This window comes from Dipodomys merriami, unplaced genomic scaffold, assembly GCF_024711535.1.
Source record: "Dipodomys merriami isolate MVZ:Mamm:240054 unplaced genomic scaffold, mDipMer1.0.p SCAF_291, whole genome shotgun sequence".
Classification (NCBI taxonomy): Eukaryota; Metazoa; Chordata; class Mammalia; order Rodentia; family Heteromyidae; genus Dipodomys; species Dipodomys merriami.
The window spans coordinates 1,297,123-1,321,960 of NW_027204393.1; the positions used below are offsets into that span (position 1 = coordinate 1,297,123).

General features: G+C 40.4%; 1 protein-coding gene across 4 annotated transcripts in view; it reads left to right on the plus strand.

Annotated features, from left to right (window-relative positions):
- The window catches only part of LOC138839064 (putative uncharacterized protein C8orf89), a 51,893-nt gene extending 27,333 nt beyond the window's left edge, over window positions 1–24,560 (plus strand). For 2 of the 4 annotated variants that reach the window (XM_070038722.1, XM_070038723.1), the window contains exons 6-7: window positions 833–952; window positions 23,775–24,559. In XM_070038722.1, the coding sequence (XP_069894823.1) occupies window positions 833–952; window positions 23,775–23,854 (200 nt within the window). In that variant the 3' untranslated portion in view covers window positions 23,855–24,559. Of the gene's footprint in view, window positions 1–832; window positions 953–16,001; window positions 16,050–23,774 lie in introns of all 4 variants that reach the window. The other 2 variants (XM_070038724.1, XM_070038726.1) reach the window with 2 other exon arrangements.
- Window positions 24,561–24,838: the final 278 nt, after the last annotated feature.

Below are 24,838 nucleotides of genomic sequence, written 5' to 3' on the forward strand. Positions count from 1 at the left end.
TCCCATGTTAAAAGGCACAATGTAGGCTAAGAGTTAAATTTTACAAAATTAAAACACAAGCATATGCTTCTTAATTAAAACTCCTCCCTCCTCCTCCCCCTCCCTCTCCTCCCCCTCCTCCTCCCCTTCCTCCTCCCCTCCTCCCCCTCCCTCCTCCTCCTCCTCCTCCTCCTCCTCCTCCTCTTCTTTTTGGTGGTGCTAGTCCTAGGGCTTGAAACTCAGGGCTCTGTTCTTGAACTTTTTTGCTCAAGGCTAGTGCTTTACCACTTTGAGCCACACCACCATTTCCAGTTTGGAGTAGTTAATTGGAGATAACAGTCTCACTGGGCAGCCCATGCTGGCTTTGAACCTTGATATTCAGCTTTCATTCTCCTGAGTAGCAAGGATTACAGACATGAGCCACTAGTGCCTGACTCAATTAAAACCTTTTAGGTAACTAGCCATTGCAGCCACTATCATTTAGAAAGTCAGGACTAGCATTTCTTTTTTTTTTTTGGGTCCAGTTGTAGGGCCTGAACTCTGGGCCTGGGCGCTGTCCCTCAGCTCTTCAGCTCAAGGCTAGCGCTCTACCACTTGAGCCACAGCACCACTTCCGGCTTTTTTCTTTTTGCTTATGTGGTACTGAGGAATCGAACCCAGGGCCTCAGGCATGCAAGGCAAGCGCACTACCACTGAGCCACCTTCCCAGTCCCAGGACTGGCATTTCTAATTCAAAGTACAGATTATATAAAGATATGGTGGGGTTTTGCTAGCATTTATGGTGTATTTCCTTCCCTGTGTCTTCTCTTCACACCTGTGTGGTTCGATTTTGACATCTGGCTTCTCCCCACAGGCTCTGGCTTCAGAGACCCTCTGGCAGGAGCATCCTCTCAGTACTTACAAAGACTTTCCAGAATGGCCATACTGGAGTATGAGACCATTCGTCAGGAAACAAGCAAGAAATCAAAAAAAGGCAAGAAACAAGACCTACCGGACTGCTGATGGCTACTGTGGGGTGCTCTCTTCCCTGGTTTTGAAGATTTACGTTTGCAGTTTTTCTTTTCTTCTTCTTTTTGATATGTGATATGATGTACAGTTATTTATGTAAAAATGTAAATAGGAAATAAATATTTTATGTTATATATTGAATAATTCATATTTTTAACATTATAGATACATTTAAATCAAGAAAACATACACATGAAAATTATATTTCATGAATTTTAGGAACATTGGATTTTCTTTTCCTTCCTTCTTTCCTATCTTCTTTCCTATCTTCCTTATCTTCCTTCCTTCCTTCCTTCCTTCCTTCCTTCCTTCCTTCCTTCCTTCCTTCCTTCCTTCCTTCCTATCTTCCTTCCTTCTTTCCTATCTTCCTTCTTATCTTCCTTCCTGTCTTCCTTCCCTCCCTCCTTCCTTCCTTCCCTCCCTCCCTCCCTCTCTCCCTCCTTCCTTCCTTCCTTCCTTCCTTCCTTCCTATCTTCCTTATCTCTCTCCCTCCCTTCTCCTCCCTCCCTCCCTTCTTTTCCCTCCCTCCCTTCTCCTTCCTTCCTTCCTTCCTTCCTTCCTTTTTGTGCCTGTACTAGGGCTTGAACTCAAGGCCTTGAGCTTTTGCCAGATGTTTATTTATTATTTATTATTAATTAATTAATTTATGTCAATCATGGAGCTTGAACTTGAGGCCTGGCACTGTCCCTGAGCTCTTTCACTCAAGGCTAGTGCTCTACCACTTTGAGCCACAGCTCCACTTTTGGTTTTCTGGTAGTTAATTAAGTATCTTGAGGACTTTTCTGCCTGAACTGGTTTTAAACTGGGATTCTCAGATCTCAGCCTCCTGAGTAGTTAAGATTATAGACATGAGCTACCAGCACCTGACTTGCTTGGCTTTTTTGCTCAAGACTAGCATAGCATTTGATCTATATGATTATTTGAACTTAAGAGTTTCTCAGATTTGTCTGCCAGGCTGGTGTCAAACTGGAATCCTCAGATCTCAGTCTCCTGTGTAGGTAAGATCATAGACATAAGCCAGTGGTGCCTGGCTGGATTCTTTTACTTTAATTTGATAAATAACTTTGAACGCCTCTCCATGCAATAGATTTTGCTAAATGCTCTAGAAAGTTAAGGAAAGATCCAAGTGTGGTGATGCAGTCCTAAAATTACAGCCATTTGGAGACTGAGGCAGGAGAATTGAGAGTTTGGGGCCAGCCTGGATTACATAGCAAACCCTGTCTCAAAATAAAACAACAAGGATGAGTAAGTGTTACTGAGCTTAGAAGTGGGGAGGGTGTAAATAAAAAAAATCCCTCTTGATGACATTGCTCAAGATACCTTAGGGTCATAATCTGACTAATCGAATTGAAACCCCTTTGTACAACTACTTAAAATTCATTAATTAAAACAACCACCACCACCACCCTCTTTTCCCTGCTTGGGTTTGGCAGCAGTTGTGAGATGATGAAAATATTGGCTTAGTTTGCCTAGTAAGCCTGAATAGGAAATTCTACCTTGGATCTGTGGCAACAATGGGCTGACCCTCTGAAGGGCATAAGTACATGCCCAGGTCATGCTAACCTGCTGCACTTGGCCTTCACAGGGCTTTCTATCGGGTAGACATGGACCAAGTGGCAAAGATGACATGTATTCATGGGAGAAAGAGGAAGATGAACAGGAAGGTTTAGGTCAAGAGGACATCTCCCCCCAAGGAAGCCAGAGGGGTAGGAAGAAGTGCATCTCTGTATCTCCTTAGGACACAGATGGCTGAGGGTAGGTGGAGTACAGAAGCACACAGTGTCACAGGGGCTCAGAAACAGGGTAGTGACACCCAGAGGGTGAGGACAGGGCAGGTTTTAGGGAAGGTGCTGTGCTTGAAAGGGCCTTAAAGACAGGAAAGATGGAAAGAGGGCAATCCTAGAAGACTGGAAAAGGTAGCAAAGCCATCTTGAGATACACTGGGGTGGAGCTCTGGGTCATATAGAGTAGGCATCATGAATGCGCATGTCTATTGCCCCCAAGCCAGTGCCTGATCAGGTGAGGCCTATGGTAGACTGGGGTGTATTTTCCTATTTACAAAGTCACTGGATGCCTAGCTTCAGCAATTTGTGCCATGTGGGTCTGAAGTTGTCAAATAGCCTAGCTTTTCCTAAGAAGTAAATTTTTCTGTGACATTGTTCAGTTTGTAAATGTTAGAAACTGACTTAAAGTAACTAAAATTCAAAATTTCTAAAGCTGTTGTGTGGGCCAAAGAAAATTATATGTGCAGGGCTGGGAAGGTGGCTCAGTGGTAGAGCGCTTGCCTTGCATGCCTGAGGCCCTGGGTTCGATTCCTCAGTACCACATAAGCAAAAAGAAAAAAGCCGGAAGTGGTGCTGTGGCTCAAGTGGTAGAGCGCTAGCCTTGAGCTGAAGAGCTGAGGGACAGCGCCCAGGCCCAGAGTTCAGGCCCCACGACCGGACCCCCCCCCCCCCAAAAAAAGAAAATTATATGTGCAAGCCAGATCTGGCCACTTATTTACAATCTTAAGGACAAAGAAATAGATAGCAATTGCGCTTTAAAAAAAAAAGAGAGAAAAGTAATTTGATGATATGTGGCAGTGAACCTCAGATCCCAAACATGAGTTTGTATTTAATCTGTTTCACAATGGAAAACTCCTTTATTTATTTTCTTATTTTTGTCAGTACTAGAGCTTGATATTTACTACACAGACTATCCTGCCCAGGCTGGCTTTGAATCATGATCCTCAGATCTCAGCTTCCTGAGTAGCTAGGAGTATAGATATTAGCAACTGACACCTAGCATGTCTGCCATTTTAAATCTTTATCTGAGGAGGCCTAACTAAGTAGTTTCCATAGTTTTAGATTCCTGAGTAAATACACCCACTGTAAAGTACTGCCTTCTCTGGGTAGCATGTCTTAGCACTGCAGTACGCATGTTAGTTAACATATCTGATTCACAGTGTCTGTCAATTTTGTTGGTGTGAATTGATATACAGATCTTGATTACACTGATCAAATTAATGTATAGAAGGTGTGTGTGTGTGTGTGTGTGTGTGTGTGTTTGTGTGTGTGTGTGTATGTATGTGTGTGTGTTTGTGTGCATTCGCATTATTACTATTGGAATCAAACCCAAGGTCTTTGATGTCAGGTAGTACCCCAGTTCTAGGACATATTGTAATTACTAGAAAAAAGTCGTGGGGCCTGAACTCTGGGCCTAGGCGCTGTCCCTCAGCTCTTCAGCTCAAGGCTAGCGCTCTACCACTTGAGCCACAGCGCCACTTCCGGCTTTTATCTTTTTGCTTATATGGTGCTGAGGAATCGAACCCAGGGCCTCAGGCATGCAAGGCAAGCGCTCTACCACTGAGCCACCTTCCCAGTCCCAAAAAAGTATATATAATATACATAATATATATATATAATATACATGTTCAGAAATTGCAGAAACAAAAGTTCAGCTGGAGTTAAAATGCAGCTGGGATTACAGGAGTACCCCCGGCCTCACCTCTGAAAGTTGCTCTTTTTTTTTTTTGTGTGAGTCATATGGGCTTGAACTCTGGGCCTGGGCGCTATCCCTCAGCTCTTCAGCTTAGCCACAGTCTCACTTCCGATTTTTGGTGGTTTATTGGAGATAAGAGCCTCACAGACTTTCTTTCCAGGCTGACTTTGAACAGTGATCCTCAGATCTCAGCCTCCTGAATAGCTAAGGATTACAGGTGTGAGCCACCAATGCCCAGCTTGAAAGTTGTTTTTTTTTTTTTTTTTTTTTTTATGATTCCTGAAATGGATTCAGAATATGGTTCACTGTTGTTTGTCCCAGATCAAAATTTCCTAGAACATTATGGATTCTTTCAAGGCTGCAGATTCAATTCTTTCCACATTTTGGAGAAAATTTTCATTATATCTTAGAAAATTTAAGTCTTTCTGTTCTGTAGCTTTGCATTTGTTACTTTGGGGACAACAATTATTATTATTTTGGGATCATTTTCATTTGTTCTAAATATCTGGAGGATTGAAGAAAGAATTTGTGAATTTTTTTTTACTTTATTGCTTTAATTTTGGGGGTTTTCCCCCCCTTGATGATTCACTGTTGATTATTTTTGGAATTCTCCTAGGTAAACATTTCAAGTTCCCATTGTGTCTTTTTTCTTCCTTGCCATATTAATTATTAATTCTGTAATGGTTTTAGGCCTTTTTTTTTCCTTTTTCTGGTTGTAGGTCTTGAACTCAGTGCCTGAATGCTGTTGCTGAGCTCTTTTTTTTTTTTTTTTTTTTTTTTGGGTCCGGTCATGGGGCCTGAACTCTGGGCCTGGGCACTATCCCTCAGCTCTTCAGCTCAAGGCTAGCAGTCTACCACTTTGAGCCACAGAGCCACTTCCGGCTTTTTTCTTTTTGCTTATGTGGTGCTGAGGAATCGAACCCAGGGCCTCAGGCATGCAAGGCAAGTGCTCTACCACTGAGCCACCTTCCCAGCCCCTTAATTCTGTAATGGTATTATTTGTGTTTCCAATTTGTTTTCATGAGTCTCCAATCACTCTCTTTCTAAATCCATCTGGAGGAATTGGAAAACTATTTTCTTTTTGGTTATATATATATATATATGTACCAAAAAAACCCCAAACCAAAAAGCCCACCCCTGCCCCAGGCTAGATAGCAAATATTGGAGGCTTTGCAAGCCATATGGTCTCTATTGCAGCTACTTAACTCTGACATTGTAGCATGCAAACAGTCAAGAATAATCTGAAAATTAATGGGCAGGAATGTATTCCAGTAAAAACTGATTTACAAAACAAGCTACTCACTAGCTCATTCCTAATACAAGTACTGTTTAGCACATACTGTTCTTAAAGTAATTGTTCCTCTTCCTCCTTCAGATTAGCTCTTAATTCATGGCCTCTGGGCTTAGTTAACTAATTTTCCTGGGTATGGGTATCTCTTCACAGACATTTTGAACATTACCAGCTTGATTTAATAATAATGAATGCTCATTATAAACTGGAATTCATGTGAAATACTTTTTTTTTTATCTTATTGAATCTTCCCAGCAACCTAATTTGACAATCCCAAATCAACTCATTCTTATTGCATCCTCTAGGTACATTTTTTTTTTTTTTGTCTTGTGGTGTAGAGGATTAAACCTAGGGCCTTGTGAATGCTAGGCAAGTGCAATACTATGGAGCTACATCTCCAGAATTCCTAGGTGACTATTTTAAACCTTTTATTTTCCCAACTTTTCAGTCTGAGCTTATAAGCCTTCTTGTTTCATTTGTAACACTGAGAAATCAGAAGAAAACCTTCATTTACTGAAAACATTCATCTATGACTCCTATCTACCTCTCATTCGTGTAGTATATCTCCTCTGATCCACCAATTCTTTCCCAACTCCTCATAATTTCCTGTTACTTGTGTGAAAACAGATTACAAAATCTCTCTCCTCTCTCTCCCCACTGTCTTTCTCTGTGCTCTCTCTGTCTCTGTCTGTCTGTCTGTCTGTTTCTCTCTCTCTCTCTCTCTCTCTCTCTCTCTCTCTCTCTCTCTCTCTCTCATACTGAGACTAGCACTTGAACTCAGGGCTGTGTGTTCTTGCTTAGCTTTTTCACTCAAGGCTGGTGCACTGAGTCATATCTCCACTGCTGGCTTTTTGCTGGTTAATTGGAAGTAAGTCTCATAGACATTTCTGCCTGAGCGGGCTCTGACATTCAATCCTCAAATCTCAGCCTCCTAAGTTGCTAGAATTACAGTCATGAACCACCATCACCCTGTCAAAATCTCTTGTCTTAACATCTCTGATCTGCTACTCCATTTGTTCTTCTTTACAACAATTCTCTTTGATCCCATTTCTCCTTCAACCCATTCAGATTGAACTAGGGGCATCACTAAGCAACTAAAGCAACGCTTGTTAAGGTTTGTGATAACCTATATGCAAATAAGGCTAATTGACAGTTTTATCCTTTGACCTATCAAGTGGCATTTGACATTGTTGAACTGACTCTCCCTGAGAGTCATCATTTTCTTTCCATCTTCCTCCTACTATTCTGGTCATTGCTTAACAATATTCTTTACAAAATCTAGAGCTAGTATATCAAGGATTTGAACTCCTCAAAGGGAAAGAATAACTTACTCTTTTCTATATTCTGAACAAAGACCATTGTTCCCAGAACATATTGTGAACTGAGAAATATTTTTATTATTTTGTAAGAAAGAATGCAAGAGCTAGAGGTCAGCTGATAATAAGATGGTTCAGACCAGAGACACCGACCTTTCTAGGTAACATGAGAGAGACAAGGCTAACTAGTGGACTTATTGAGGACTGAGCAATGAGTGGAAGACCCAAGCTGATCCAGTGCAAGCTTTGCTTAGTAGTTGATGGGAAAAGGAAATTGCATCTTGTCTGGTAGGTACAGTCTGGAGATGCTTAGCAGCATGTACTTAAATGTACCATTTGCCAATCTTTAATCAGAAACTCATTATCCAAAGACAGCTTCCTTAGGAGTTGGACTCCAACTTGAGTACACAGGAAGTTTACTGAGAACACTATCAACAGCTGCACTGAGCAGGGCGAGCAGGAACTGGTCAAAAGACTTGAACAGTAATGCAGTCTCCCACTAACTCACATAGTTCTGTGGAACTGACAATCCCCTGATACTCTTCCTGTCTGGAATAAGGAGAGTTCATCTCTGTAAATTCCCTTTACCATCAGTGATCAGTCATTGGATCACAGGGTGTGAGCTGCCAGTGAGGAAAGGGATGGACCCTGGGAAGATGGCTCTCTTCTGAGGAATGTTCTTTAAGAGGAGCTCCATTGTGATCACTGCCAGTACCTGCCAAACTTGTACTAACAGCCCTACCAGGAAGATCTGGAGGGCACATGTTAATATCCACAACATCTTTCCCCATAGAAACCAGTGTAAAGAATGAAGCCAAGCACCAAGGAGTAAGCAAAGAAGATGGCCTGACTCTATATTGGCAAAAGCTCCTGTTAAGTAATGGCTTAAATGAAGGGACTTTATAGACAAAGTTAATGACATAAAGATAGTGATACACCAGACAGTAACATGGTGGAACACTGTTCCCACCTTGTGGGCTAAAGGGCCAACGTAAGAGAACCAGTATCAGCAGATCCCAGGGGGAATACTGCAGTAGGGCAGGATCTGTAATCATGAGGAAAGCAACTGGAGAATAACCAGCAAAGACTCACAGAATCTGAGAATTAGTACCAGGGGGCTGAGGCTGAGTGGCATCAGGGGTGTCGATGAAATGTTTCTCTGAATTACCTTCCAGGCGCTCTAGTGACATTTTTCTAAGGCTGATGTAGAGTCCCCAGAGGACTGAGTATAGGATGAGTTCTGGATGCAATGATTATACACAAAGTTTGGGGGCAAAACTGAGTGACTGGTGGGGGCTAAACAGTGTAAGTGAATGGGGTTGTTGGGACTGCAGTACAGGGTGCATGAGGGAGGACAGGAAGGTATCTGTGAAACCCCGCAGCATTCAGAGGCTATTTGACCTGGCCCCCACTCCCTACAGGTTAACTGATTACCGTTGCTTTCAGCTGATAGAGATTAAATGGGGGAACCAAATCCTCCTAGCAGTGCTTGAACAAATGAACCAGAGTATGGTAGGAGGCTAATGGCTCTGTGAGAGGCAACGGGAGGAGCTGGAAGCTTTCAAAGCCAGAGAACTGGAATAGATGAGACAGAGCAGCCTCTGTGTGGAAGGGTGTGTCAAGGACATAAAACAGTCCTGGCGGCATGTGGAGTCCAAATGGTGGTGGAAAATGTTTGTTACCCTTCCCCATGTCAGCCGGAATTGGTATCTGGGAATCCTGTCTTCTTGGTATTCCTTTTTTGTTTTGTTTATTTGTTTATTTGTTGTTTTTTTCGCCATACTGGGCTTCAAACCCAGCATCCTGAGCATGCTAGGCAAACATTCTACCTCTGTATGCATCCCAGCCTTCTCTCTTTGTTTTGAACCCCTCTTGATCCCTTCCTTTTAATCACATGTTGGATCACACTTGGTGGTGGGGAGAGCAAAGTTCTGGGGGGTATTTTTCCTGAGAAGGTGGCAGTTTGCCAATAGGCCTCCGTTTTAGGGGGAGATACGGCCCTTTGAATTTTTCATAGTGATGCACCTGCATGACAAACACACTCTTGATAGAGTCAGACACTCCAGGGCATTGTTGTGATATGTTGCTCAAAAGATTATTTCTTTCCATTAGGAAGGAAGGTGGTAAGGAGAATGCAAAGTCTTGTTCTTCCTGGCTAAAATTAGCATTAATTATTCAAATGTTTAATTATTAACCAGTGTCTCATATAGTTTTCTCTTTGCCAGGTACATACTGGCTACCGTAATATATTATTAGATAATATATGAGTCCCCTCCCCACCCCCCCACCCCCAAAAGAGAGGCCACCACTTCAGGCATGTTAATCCTGGAAACTGTGACTGCAGTTTTACTTGGAAAAAGAGTGTTTGCCGATGTCATTAAGCTACGGAGCTTTGGTGAGATCATCCTGGATTATCTGGATGGGCCCTGAATCCAACGACAAATATTTATAAAAGATGGATAAGAGGAGGCCTCAGGAAGACAAGAGCAGAGGCTGGAGTTATACAGCTCCAAAGCCACGCTCCTGGCACTGCTGGCAAGCAGTGAAGGCTAGACGACTCCACTCTTGCCCCTTGGAGATGGTGTGGTCCTTGATTTTAGCCTGCTAGTCTCTGCAAGGGTGAGAACAAATCCTGCCATTGGAAGCCACCTCATCTGTTTATTTGCTCTGGCAGCTCTAGGAATTAAACATAAGTGCTTAGGGTGCTTTATTTCTAATCTGCACTACAACTGGTAAAGTGAAGGTATAATTTTCCCGGGGATAAACAAAGCACTTGTGATTTAGTAACTCACCCAAGTTCCCATCACTGGCAAATCACAGGGCCAGAATTTAAAGTTGGACTTTGCTTGAATCCTGAGTTTAAAATGCTCCCACATGACACAATTCTGTTTGGGTAGAATTTTCAATTTGTCTCTTGTTCCCACACTCCTCTTCTGTATTCCTGAGTCCTGGGCAGTCCTGCTTACCCCACTCAGATCACTTCATTCAGCATTTGCTTGATGGGCATTGGACTAGGACTGTGATTTCACTAATTCTTCCTGCTAAGCCCTGTTGATGATTTTTAGCTTCAGGGAAAGGAATATTGTGCGTCCCTGCTTCATAAAATATACAGAACTATTGTAGAACCCTAAGCAATAGTTTCAAATGTTAATAACTGTCATCTGCTCAGTGTTATTTTAATTTTAATTTTATTATAAAGGTACTGTACAGAGGGGTTACAGATACATAAGTAAGGTAATGAGTATATTTCTTTTTTTGAACAGTGTTACCCCCTCCATCATTTTGCTCAGTGATTTATAGATTTACAAAACTGCATTGTGCCCATTGAGAAAGGATCACTGCCAGCCTGGGCAGGAAAGTTTGTGAGACTCTTATCTCTAGCTAAAAAAAAAAGAGCTGCAGGTAGAGCTGTGGTTTAAGTGCTAGTTTTGAGCTTAAAAGCCCAGGACAGTGCCTAGACCCTGAGTTCAAGCTCCAGGACTGGCACATGTACATGCGCATGTATACGCGCACACACACACACACACACACACACACACACACACACACACACACACACTTACCTTTCATTCACTTTTAGCCTGCTTTGTGCTACTACCTCAATAAAATACTTGAAACTAGTTAACTTATAAACAGTAGAGAGTAATTTCTCATACTTCTGGAGGATGGGAAGCTTAAGATCAAAGTGCTATGAGGGTTGCCCTCTGCTGAGCTTTATCTCAGATTCCAAGATCGTGCTTTGAACCTGAGATGTTCCAGAAGGGAGAGAAACAAACTGAATTATTATTGTTTTCTTTTTTCTTTTTTTGGTGCTAGTCCTGGGGCTTGACCTCAGGAAGGTGAGACCTGAAGATCACTGCCAGCCTGGGCAGGAAAGTTTGTGAGACTCTTATCTCCAACTAAAAAACAAAGAGCTGCAAGTAGAGTTCCTGTTCCTGAGCTTTTTTGCTCAAAGCTAGTGCTATACCATTTTGAACCACAACACCGTTTCTGGCTTTTGGGTTGTTAATTGTAAATAACTACTGGCTTTTAATGGCTATCCTCAGATCACAGCCTTAATAGTAGATAGGATTATAGGTGTGAGCTACCACACCCAATGAGACACTGAATTGTTTTGTTTTGTTTTGTTTTTTTGGATCTGTCCTGGGGCTTTGAACTCTGGGCCTGGGCGCTGTCCCTCAACTCTTCAACTCAAGGATAGTGCTCAACCACTTGAGCCACAGTCCCTCTTCTTGGAGATAAGAGTCTCACAGACTTTCCTGCCCAGACTGGCTTTGAATGGCGATCTCAGATCTCAGCCTCCTGAGTAGCTAGGAGTACAGTTATGAGCCGCCCGTGCTAGGTGAAAGGAGCCCTCTTGAAGGCCCACCACTTACTACTATAAGCAACCCATGAAATTTGGAGAAGACATCTTCAAACTCCAGCACTCACAGGACTTCATTTAAATGTGAAAGACGAAGTTAAGCATATATGTATGTGACATGTGGGGAACAGTGAGTTCCTCAAGGTCTGAGAGGGAGCAACGCACAGCACTCACATCACCCAGGCCTTATTAAATCACCTGCAGCTTCTTTGTAGACTCATACGATCAGCCACAATTTCAAGTGCTTACCACCTCTTTGTCTTTCTATCCAGATTTTTCTGCATTTGAAAATTAAGGGAATTAGGAAGAGCTGGCTCCTATTTGAATGGGTTCAGAGTGTGCTGACTGCTAACAGCAGAAGAAAGCTGAGCCAAGCCTGCTTTAGAATAAATATTTGCCATTTCTCCAGCAGTTCTTACCTCTTAATGTATGGCGTTTTCAAAATGCTTACAGTCTGGGCCCTGATGGATGCTTCTGTTTAAAGAAGCATAGGACTTGCTGTCCGTCCCTGGTGATCCCACCAGAGTATTAAGCTAAACATAGAAAATGAATGTGTTCACAGCCATGGGCACAATTTACAGTTCTTGGAACACAGGTTGATAGCTACACAACGTGAGCATGTGAGGAGCAGAATGCTTTTTGATTTATTGGGAGTGTTTTTGCCTGTTGCCATGCTTTTATCTGAAACTAGAGAGACATGAGTCTGTAATTTTTTTCTGCAATTCTACAAACCTGAGAATCATCTGAGATAATGTGCGCACTAAAAAGTCTCTCTCCTGACAAGTAGAGCTGTTACTAATACCCTTGGGAATATTATCTGGAAAATTAGTTGTTCTGATGTAGCTAAACATGTCTTTTTTATGACAGTACCAGTGAAGACAAAATACAAACACCTCTGGTTCATGCCAAATCAATTGTATTTACTACAAATCTATCTTAGCAGGTTAGCCAGATGACTTCCCAGTCCTGCTGTTTGTTGTCCTATCACTCTGCTCTTTGCTCCATTTTCCTTAGTGCTCATTTGTCCCCATGTATGTGATGATATTCACCCTAGAATCTAGTGTGTGTCTGTTTTTTAAGAAGCATCAATCCATTGATGAGTAGGTGAGTAATGGAAGGCATGATTCCACCTGCTTGGTAAGCCCGTGTATCCCGGATAGCCATGTGTCAGCCATAGGACGCACAAACATTGAGGTTACACTGGAATACAAGGTGCAATACAATGACTATGATTGGACCTTGCAACATGATTTACTATATGACTGGGATATAAAGGTGCAGTGCAGTGACTATTATTGATAAAGGATTTTGAAAATTGATTAGTGTTTTCTTATCTGAAGAAAATAGGTCTTCAAGTCTCCAAAACATGTGCCCCATCTTTCCTTGTGCACAATCTAACATTAAAAATTTAAATAAGAGCTGGGAAGGTGGTTTAGTGGTAGGGTGCTAGACTAGCATGCATGAAACCCTAGGTTTAATTCCTCAGTACCAAATAAACAGAAAAAGCTGGAAGTAGTGCTGTGGTTCAACTGGTAGAGTTTTAGCTTTGAGCAAAAGAAACTCAGGGACAGTGTCCAGGCCCTGAGTTCAAGCCCCAGGATGCCCCCCCCCCAATAGTCTTTAATTAGTTGCCATTTAACAAAGCAGTTTATGAATACCATGTATCTTAATCAGACATTTTAAGTGTCTTTGAAGTTGTTAAGTTCTGTAAGGTGCTTTTCTGGCAAGTCAGTGTAAGAAAAAATTAAAGTTAGGTTTTGAGAGTGTTCGATGCATCAAATATGACTGAAGTTCTTTTGGCAGTTGTGGAAAACCCTTCTTTTCCTTTAAAAAGTATACTTCAAGCCAGATGTCCATGGCTCACGCCTGTAATCCTAGCTACTCAGGAGGCTGAGATCTGAGGATCATGGTTCAAAGCCAGCCCGGGCAGGAAAGTTCGTGAGACTCTTATCTCCAATAAACCACCAGAAAACCAGGAGTGGCACTGTGGCTCAAGTGGTAGAGTGCTAGCCTTGAGCTGAAGAGCTCAGGGACAGCAACCAGACCCAGAGTTTAAGCCCCATGGCCAACAAAAAAAAAAAGAAGAAGAAGAAGAAAAAAGTATACTTCAGCCACAATTCATTAAGCTCCTCTTCAGTAGTTCCTGGGAAATTGTCTTGAAAATTGCAAACATTTCAATAGTGCAAGCTGGAAAGTTCATTATGTCATTCTTAGCATGTTTTGTTGCAATAAGAAAGTCTTGATAATTTTGCTTTTGCTTGGCACTTCCATTCTTTGTTGGCTTTTTTTTTTTTTCGGTCAGTCGTGGGGCCTGAACTCTGGGTCTGGGCACTGTCCCTCAGTTCACATATAATTAAGTGAGGTTTGCCAAATAAATATATGCATGTATTTGTTTTTTTTTTGGGGGGGTCCGGTCGTGGGGCCTGAACTCTAGGCCTGGGCACTGTCCTTCAGCAATTCAGCTCAAAGCTAGCGCTCTACCACTTGAGCCACAGCGCCACTTCCGGCTTTTTTCTTTTTGCTTATGTGGTGCTGAGGAATCGAACCGAGGGCCTCATGCATGCAAGGCAAGCGCTCTACCACTGAGCCACCTTCCCAGCCCTAAATATATGCATGTAATCATCACATTGTTGAATAAATAAAACATTGCCACTATGAAGAAACTGCCTTCATGTTCTTTCTGGGCAGTATCTCCTTTGAAATGGAGTTTATTTGTTCACTTACATGGAAACAAATTAACGTTGCCTTCTTTTGAGTATACTATGAAGGGAAGCTCCAAATAATTTATTCTTCTGGCTAATCCACATTGTGCTATTATACACATTACCAGCTTCTTCATTTTTCGTTGTTATTTAGTATTTAATTACATGAATATTTTCACTATTAGGTTAATAATCTTAGAGCAAATTGACAAATTGGGGTTGTTTTCAGTTTATAGAAATTATCAATTCTAGCACTAAATTTATCATACGTACCTTTTACAGCTCACAGTCATTTTTAAAGCAGTGGTATTATTTTATAATAGGCTATGTTTAGTTTTGTGAGCTTAAGCCACACATTATTTCTGAAGTAACACATTTATATATAATTTATAAACTATATATACTTTAAATTATATCTCTGCCAGTAGGGCATGAGCATTTAATCACTTCATACTTTTGCTGACAGTTGGTATTCTCTTCATAACTGTCATTGCTAGCATTTGGGTGGATGTGTAGTTATATCATAAGTTAAGCTTCACAATGATGATTTTAATGCTCCTTTGAAAATATGTATTTGTGTGTGTGTGTTTGTGTGTGTGTGGTTATGTGTGCTTGTCCTGGGGCTTGAACTTGGGGCCTAGGCATTGTCTCTGAGCTTCTTTGGCTCAGGGCTAATGCTCTACCACTTGAGCTCCATTTCTGACTTGTGTGTGTGTGTGTGTGTGTGTGTGTGTGTGTGTGTGTAATTGGACATAAGAATCTCATGGACTTTCTTGTTCTGACTGGCCTCAAAATGTGATCCTCAGATCTCAGCCTCCTGAGAAGCTAGGATTACAGGCATGAGCCACCATCACCTGGCTCTGAAACAGTGTATTTTAATCTGCTATTTTTATTTAAATATTGGATCCTTTGTCTCACCTTCATTTTCTGCTAGGTATTATTTTTATGCTGTAGTTGTGCTGTCCAGTCTGGTAGACACTTACCACATGTGGCTATCAACAGAAGTGTTGCTGGTCAAAAAAAAAGTCACTTTATATTCCTGTTGTTCTGAGCTAATCTTGTTAAAAGATCTTTGCCATACTGTGCAGCTTTCGTTTTCATCTCTTAGCAGTATCTTTTTATCGAATATCTTTCTTTTTTAAAAAAATTTTTTTTTCTTGGGTCCGGTCGTGGGGCCTGAACTCTGGGCCTGGGTGCTGTCCCTCAGCTCTTCAGCTCAAGGCTAGCGCTCTACCACTTGAGCCACAGCACCACTTCTGGCTTTTTTCTTTTTGCTTATGTGGTACTGAGGAATCGAACCCAGGGCCTCAGGCATGCAAGGCAAGTGCTCTACCACTGAGCCACCTTCCCAGGCCCCGAATATCTTTCATTTTTAATGGAAGTCCAATGTTTCAGTCTTTTCTTCTGTGGTTATTGATCTTTGTGCCCTATTTAAATTTTCTTTTATTTGTTCTAGGAGCAAAAACCTAATTTTTAAATTTAATCTATAAAAAGTTTTGTTGTTTTTCTTCTGACCTGGGAATGACTTTTCTTTCAGGGATCAAAAATGCTTTCTTTTATTTAAAAATATTTTTTATCATTCTGTTTTTGTGTACCTGGCCCCCTTCTGTATCCCTGAGCCTTATAAACATATGTTGTGCAGTGTGATCCACTGGAGTAACATAGAAGCAAGGTAAGCACAAAGTATTTTTTATTATCATGAAATAGTTGTACAAAGTGCTGTCATCCTACAGAGCAGCTTATGAATACAGAGCATCTTGATCAGTGTCACCCCTTTCACCGTTCTCACCCACATCCCTCCCAAGACACTCCTTCCCTCACTTTTCTCAATTTTGTCTTTTCTTTTCTTTTGGCGGTTGTAGGGCTTGAACTCTGGACCTAAACGCTGTCCCTCACCTCTTCAGCTCAAGGCAAGCACTCTACCATTGATCCACAGTGCCACTTCTGGTTTTCTGGTGGTTAATTGGAGATAAGATCTCACAGACTTTCCTTTCCCGGCAATCCTCAGATCTCAGCCTCCTGTGTAGCTAGGATTATAGGTGTGAGCCACTGGTGCCCAGCTTGACTTTTCTTTTTGGTACTGGTGATTGAACCCTGGACATTGCACTTGCTAGGCAAGCACTTTGCCACTGAGATACAACCCAACCCATTTTTCTTAATTTTGTAGATTATGCATTGAATTTCTTTTTGTCACTTAACAAAACAGTTTGTGTATACAATGTATCTTGATCTGTGTTATCCCTTCAACATTTGCTTTCTTTCAATTATTATTTTTTAAAAGATAACTGTGGATATTCATATGCAGTTGTAAGAAATAAGATTCTATATACACTTTACCTAATTTCCTCTAAAGATAGTATTTTGAAAAACCAAAGTACAGCATCACAACAAGGATACTAACACAGATACATTTAAGATATACAATATTTCCATCATTGCAGGGATTTCTCATGTTGCACATTATAACCATTTCTCTTTCCTGCTACTGTCACCCACATATGTAAGATTGAATAATACCTTACATAACATTTGATTATTTTTTTTTTGCTAGACCTGGGCTTGAACTGAGGGCCTGGCACTGTCCCTGAGCTTCTTTTGCTCAAAGATAGCACTCTACCACTTAAGCCATAGCGCCTCTTCCGGCCTTTTCTGTTTATGTGGTACTGAGGAATCAAACCCAGGGCTTCATTCATGCTAGGCAAGCACTTTATCACTAAGCCACATTCCCAGTCCTTTGCATGATATTTGAGATAGGCTTTTTACACTTAGCAAAATTCTTTGAAGATTCAATGATGCTGTATAGTGATGCTGTATGAATTGAGTTTTTAGTCTGAACTTTTATTTCTTTATATGATATGTCTATCTATCTATCTATCTATCATCTATCTATCTATCTATCTATCTATCTATCTATCTATCTATCTATCTATCTATCTATCTATCTATCTATCTATCTATAACTTTCTACTGGTTAAATGGAGATGAGAGTCTCACGGACTTCTCTACCCAGGCTGGCTTCAAACCACGATCCTCAGATCTCAGCCTAGGATCACTGGAATGAATGAGCCATTGGCACCCATCTTAAATGTATAATAATATTACAGCTTGGTCATATGCAATTTGTTTGATTTACTTTTTTTTTTCCGTCAGTTGTGGGGCTTGAACTCAGGGCATGGGAGTTGTCCCCGTGCTTTCTTTGCTCAAGGCTAACGCTCTACCACTTAGAGCCACAGCTCATTTCCAGTTTTCTTGTGGTTAACTGGAGATAAGGGTCTCACAGATTTTTCTGTCTGGGCTGGCTTTGAACCGCCATCTTCAGATCTCAGCTTCCTAAAGAGCGAGGATTACAGGTGTGAGCCCCAGCATCTGGTTGGTTTAATTTTTAAGCAGGTTAACTGTTTACTATTTGACCTTCCCATCAACAAATTATGATTGACCTAGTTTCTTTGCATTTTCACCAGCATTTAGTATTGTTTTCTAATTTCAGCCATTTTGGTTAATGTGTAATGAGTTCCATGTCCCATTGTGATTTTAATTTTCTTATTAATGATGTTGATAAATCCTTTCACATGTCCCGTTGCTATTTGTATACATTCTCAGTTGAAATGTTTGTTCATATCATTTCTTACTTTACCATTAATATTTGAGTTATTTATATGTTCTAATACCTTAGTCAGGGCTCAATAACATACATATTCATGTCATATTATGCCCTGCACAGATTAGTCACATATACACATATGTAGACACATATTTTCTGTTTCTTTGCAGAATCTTGATTAATATAATAAATTATTTCACTTCCTTTAGGTTAAGTATGTATTTTAACATTTTCTTCATATTTACTTTTAAACTGATGAGTTACATAATTCAGTTTGAAGATGTAAAGTGTTTAGATTTTCCTGTTTTACTTCTATTATTTATTTTTTATTCTATTGTAGTTGTAGAACACACTCCACATGTTTTCAATTCTTTTTGATATGTTCAAGTTTGTTTATGACCTGTGATGAGGTTGATTTTAACATATCATTTGTGGACACTTTGGAAAACATAGATATTATGCTCTTGTTAAGTGAATTATTCCATAAATGTTGGTTTTTTGTTGCTTTTTTAATACATATTTTTTATTGTAAAGATACTATACAGAGGGGCTACAGTTACATGAGTAAGGTAATGAGAACATTTTCTTTTGAACATTGTTACCCCCTCTGTTTTCCCCCTACCATTCCTTCCCTCCCTACCTCCCCAACTCCTCCCTCCCCTCCCCGAAGTTGTCTTATACATCTCATTGTTACAATGGGTCAACCTGTATACCTATTTCAGCATCTTGTTATTTCCCTTCCCCTCTCCAAATTAGAAAAATGTGTATACAAGATGTAGGGCACTTGAATCAACTACAGTGAAAACAGGGTTATACCATGGGGGAAAAACATACAAAAGAAACAAAAAAAATCACATAGTATGTTATAAGTACATTAAAGTGTTGTTATTTTTTGGTGTGAGTCCTAGGACTTGAACTCAGAGCCTGGGCACTGTCTCTGAGCTTCTTTTGCTCAAAGACAGCACGTGAGCACTTGAGCCACAGCACCACTTCCAGCCTTTTCTGTTTATGTGGTACTGAGGAATTGAACCCAGAGCTTCATGCATGCTAGGCAAGCACTCTACCACTAAGCCACATTCCCAGTCCTAAATGTTGGTTTTATCTGATTAGTTAGTAAATATGTATATTGCAGAATTCACATAGTTGGATCTTATTTTCAATTACTTGTCAATTTCCTTTTTCAACTGTTTCTGACTGTATCATGCCTTGTGCAAAATTTATATAGTTTTCAATGACTATTTCTTCAAATTAAAAATATTTGAAGAATTATTAAAAATATATCCCTTACCATCTTCATGTTATGTTTACAGGATTTTGATGACACAAATCTTAGATTTAAAAAAAATTGTAAAAAAATTATAGCTCCAAAATGCTCTGAGGTTCGAATATGAAATATTCAAATTTTCAATATTCAATATTCAAATATTCAATATTCTCATGTGTTAAATGTTTGATGACCTGAAAATATGGTCTGTTTTGGAGAATGTTCTATGGGCTATGAGGAAAAGGTACACTGTGCCGCCGATGGGTGAAAAATTCTGTAGATGTCTCTTAGGTCTACTTGGTCTATGGTGTCATTTAAATCTTAGATTTCTTTGTTGAGATATTGTGTAGATGACATATCCATAATGAGAGTGGATATTGAAGTCTTCATCTACCATTGTGTTGGGGTCTAGGTGGGAGTTTAAGTCCAGTAGTGTTTGTTTGACAAAGTTGGGTGCTCTGGCATTTGGTGAACGGATGTTGAGAATTGATATCTTCTTGGTGGAGAGTTTCAAAGAGACTTTCTTTATCTCTTCTAATTTTGATTTGAAATCTACTTGTTTCTGATATTAATTAGTATTAGTACTAGAGTCTAGTATTACTACTATGAGGTCTTTTGCTTGAAAGTTTGTTTTTCATTTCAAAAGATTTATTAATAAGTTTTTTTATTGTAAAAATACTGTACAGAGAGGTTAGCTACATGAGCAAGGTTATGAGCACATTTCCTATCAAGCATTGTTGCCTCCTCCTTTGTTTTTCCCCTATCATACCTTCCCTCCGATCTCTACAACTACACTCCCACCACCCCTGCTTGAAAGATTTTCCCCCCAACTTTCACCTTAAGGAAATGTTTGTTTTTGTCAGTTAGATGTGTCTCTTATAGACAGATGATTGAGTCTTGTCTTTTGATTCAATTTGCAATTTTATATCTTTTGACCAAAGAATCGAGTCTACTAATATTGTGTGATAATGGAGAAGTATACAGTATTTCCTGTTATCTTCTTCTCCCTTCCATTCTGGTTCTGTACTTCTTCCTGCTTCTCCTGTTTATCTACTCATCTGGCAAGATCTGTTTTCAAGACTTAAAAAAATAATTTGTGTGCAAGATGTCTTTGAGTATCTTCTCCATTGCTGGTTTAGTAGCAATAAATTTAGTTTTTTGTTTATCATGGAATGTTTTGATGTACCTTTCAGTTGTGAATGAAAGCTTGGCTGGACAGAATATGTTGGGTTGGCAGTTGTTTATTTTCAGTGCCTGAAATACATCATTCCAAGCCACCTTGCATTTATGCCATTATTTTGATAGGTTTTCCTTTGTAAGTGACCCGTCTTTTCTCATGTAGAGCTTTAATTATCCTCTATTTTCTTTGCTTAATGTTTTAACTCTAATATATTGTAGAAGGTTCTTTTCTGATCTGTGTGGTTTTCTAAAAAAGACTTGTACATGAATAGGCCACTCTTTATCAAAGTTTAGGATGTTTTTGCTGTTATTCTGAAAAATGTATTTTCTATGCCTTTAACTATCTGCTCTTCAACTTCCTCAATACTCATCAGATGTAAATTTGTGTTTTCAACTGAGTCCTGAACTTCTTGCAAACTCCTTTATAATTCTTGGATTTTTTTTTTTGTATCTTTATTGCCTCTCTATTTACTCTGCCTTCAAGCAAAGAAACTCTGCTTCACATCATCTATTTTACAGGTGAAGCTTTCTACTTAATTTTTTAAATTGGCCTTCCATTGATTTTTTTAAAGATTTCTTTTTATTGAGGTCCCTTTTCAAGTCATGCATTAACCTTCTTACTTCCCTAATTTATCTGTGCCTTCTTTTTCTTTCTTAACAGTAAAGCTGTATTTTCATTGAATCTTAGTTGTATTGTGTTATGCAGTTTTAAAATTCAACTGTCCCTAATCTAATTCTTAAATACACATTTTCCTTCTCTCTTTCTCTCTCTCTCTCTCTCTCTCACTCTCTCTGACACACATTTATTAAAATGATTAAATCTGTGTATATCTACTAAACTTATTGCTGCTTAAGTATCTTTTTTTGTTGTTGTTGGTCATGGGGCTTAAACACTGGGCTCTTCAGCTCAAGGCTAGTGCTCTACCACTTAAGCCACAGCGCCACTTCCTGTTTTCTGGTGGTTTATTGGAGATAAGAGTCTCATGGACTTTCCTGCAAGGGCTGGCTTTGAACTGCAATACTCAGATCTCAGCTTCTTGAGTAGCTAGAATTATAGGTGTGAGCCACTGGTGCTCGGCTTATTCAAATATCCTAAATGGGAAAAGTGTCTTTTCCTTTTTTTCTTTTTCATTTATTTATTTTTGTTTTGTTTTTTTGGGTCCGGTCGTGTCACTTGTATTTGGGATTGAATTCAGCACCCTATGCTTATTAGGCAAGTTTGCATCCACTTGACACAAACTCCAACCCATTTTGTTCAGCTTGATTTTTGGATATTGTCTCTCATTTGCCCAGATAAATTCCAAGTAACTGGGTCCACATAGAAATTATCATGACTGGGGACTGGGAAGGTAGTAGAGTGCTTGCCTTGCATGCCTGAGGCCCTGGGTTCAATTCCTCAGCATCACATAAGGAGAAAAAACCAGAAGTGGCGCTGTGGCTCAAGTGGTAGAGTGCTCGCCTTGAGCTGAAGAGCTGAGGGACAGGACCCAAATTATCATGATTGACTTGTTTGTTGAGATTGGGTCTTGTTTTTAGCCCAGGATGGGCTTGAACCACAATCTTCTGGATCTCTTCATTCTGACTAGATAGCATTACAAACATTAGAACTATGCAAAGTTATTTACCCTTTTTGTAAATGGTGCAAATTGAAAGGGGAAAATCCCTAATATTCTGCATGTAGTGAAATAAAAGCTTGAAACATGACATTTAGTCTCAGCAAGTTTGACATAAGAAATTTTCTAGGAAATAGACTGCAATTGACAATCAATGCTATGGTCTGATATTATGCCTCACTTTTAGACTATGTAGATTAATCAAATGTTAGCATGCCCAAGAAACTGCATAATTCAACTTCTCTTTCACAATAGAATTTTGGGGGCAAAAGAAGACTTAGAAATATTGTGACCATATTAAAGTGTTGTATTGTTAAATTATTCTACAGTACTGATTATGCTGAGATGCCATTTTCATTTCCAATTCTCCTTGATGTATATAAGAAAGAACAGTAGATTTCTGCTTCATGGCCCATGGGATTTCTGTAGTGCTTCTCCAATACATAGCCTGGCTCACACAAAGTCATCCCAATTCCATTCCACTCCCTGGTCCCTGTGGTAACCAGGAACCAGCAAGCGATGAAGCAGAAGGATCTTTTATGCTTGAAAACACTCAGATACAACTAATACTCTTATTTTCCAATAACATCTTTAAAATTTAGATTGTCCTCTTCAACTTTATAAATTAACAGATTTATATTAACTACATAGAGTAATGCATAGTCTATATAAAAATGTAAGATAGAATGATCATCAAATTTTGTAGGCTAATTCAGACCTTGAAGGCAGAAGTGGTTTTTGGAGACAGATAAACATCATAACTGCTTTCATTAATGGATTTACTTCACCATGGCTGTGTGCTGTGACTGTGGCTTTCCTTCTCTCTTTTCTTTCTTTCTTGCTTTCTCTTTCTTTCTTTCTTTCTTTCTTACTGTCTGTCTTTCTTTCTTTTTTTTTTTTTGGTTGGTCATAAGGCTTGAACTCTGGGCCTGGTTGCTGTCCCTGAGCTCTTCAGCTCAAGGCAAGCACTCTACCACTTGAGCCACAGCGCCACTTTCAGTTTTCTGGTGGTTAATTGGAGATAAGCGTCTCATGGACTTTCCTGCCTGGGCTGGCTTTGAACTGCGATCCTCAGATCTCAGCCTCCTGAATAGCTAGGATCACAGGCATAAGCTACTGGCACCTGGCAAGAGGATTTTCTTTGTGGGTTTTATTTTTGCTGTTGTTGTTTTTGTCAGTTGTGGGGCTTGAACTCTGGGCCTGGGTGCTGTTCCTGAGCTATTTAGATCAAAGGCAAGTGCTCTATGGTGGCTTTCTTTATTTCATGTGTGTGTATGTAGAGATATGCCCTTGTTTTTCTTTTCTTAGGATTCATAAAGTAAACTAGGGATTTTCATATTGAAATCGACAGTGCATTTGAGCAAGTGTCATTCTCCATTCTATGGCCTCCCTGCTCTACTTTGTCTTCCTCTATTTAAAACAATACTTGAGGGTTTCGTTCTGTGCCCAAAGACTCTAAATGACTGAATGTGAAAAGAGAATAAGTCTAATTTTGTCAAAATTTTAGCTTTATTAAGAATATTTTTCAGAAGTGACATTGTAGTGGTACAGTGTTAACCTTGAGCACAGAGAGGCTCAAGGACCTGAGTTCAAGCCCCAGGCCCTGAGTTCAAGCCTCAGGACCAGAAAAAAAAAAAAAATTTTCTTTTTGTTGTTGTTGGTGTTATAGTTTTTGTTACGGTTTTTCTCATACCAGCATCCAAATTGTGGCCCTTTAATTTATAAGCAATAAAACCTCCTGTTGCTGGTTTAGAATTCAATGCATTGTGAAAAATGCTGACTCTGGATTCTATAATTGGGAAATATAATAAAATAACATGTAATTAGTATTGTATAATAAAGCGAATGTAATTATACAACAAATGAATATAAAACTTTCTAGAACCCCTAGTTCACTTGTCAGGCATTTGCTCTTCTTGACTGTGACATTCCTATGCCAACTCATCTCTTTTATGTTCTGTCTTTTTAATTTCATCAGCCTCTTCCACGTATGGCCCTCCCTTTGTTCCCGCACTTGTCATTGGGCCTGAGAGAATGATACCTGGTGCCTTGCTGTGAGATGCCTGGAAGAGGACGGAGCCCCAAGCAGACGGCCTGTGCTGCCTCAGCCCTGAGTGGCTTAAGGCCTAGGGCCCCAACTGCCTAGAAGTCCAGCTGATCCCGGTCCAAAAAGAAGCTGGGAGCAGGTCTGGGGAAGTGTCCACGCTGAGCGTCATCCCAGCGCCGTCCCAGGCACAGGAACAAAATGCACTTTATTGAATGCAGAACTGTCCTCCAGACATAAGCTCTTACATGGCCAGTGAGCTTGTCTTTGTGAAGGCCATGAAACAATGTGGCCTAGTTGTCTTTGCCAGAGGGCCTGAGTTGAGGAAAAATCCCCAGCACCTGCAGAGAGGCACTGTGCTCACTACTCAACACCTATGTGACTCCAGTTCTTCTCCTTGAGCGGGAGTGAATAAAATCAGTCTCTCTTCTTGCCAAGATGGTACAGGGTCTGCACATGTTACACAGGCATCAGATCTTGCTACTGTAGGGTTAAAAGACTGGGAAGAAATGGCAAGGACAAAGGGGAAGGGATAGAGTGAAGGGTCAGGGGTGGAGAGAGCTGGGGGTGACAGGATCTGGGGAACGGCAGAGACTGGGCCTCATTTTTCCAGACTTGAGCGATGATGCATTTAGATGACCCAGATGTCTAGCTGGTCATCCTTAGCAGGCCTTGTAGAAGAAAGGGATTCAGTAGTCGCCCAGACGTTCAGCCTCCTCCTCCTCATGCACTTTCTGGAAGTCAGGCAGCACTGGCTCTATGTACGGTGGGGTTCTCCAGGGGTGAAGCTACCTCTATCCCTCCTCCTGCAGGAGGTCTACTTCTTCAGAGTCATCTTCACAGCCTGGCTCAGATTCCTGGGGGCCACTGGGACCTAAGAGGGCCCTGCGGGTGGGTTCCAAGAGCTGTCTGCACTTGCCCTGCTTCTGCAGAGAAGCAGAGGCTACAAAAAAGTAGCTTTATTCTTTTGAGATTAACATTTCAGGGGCTGGGAAGGT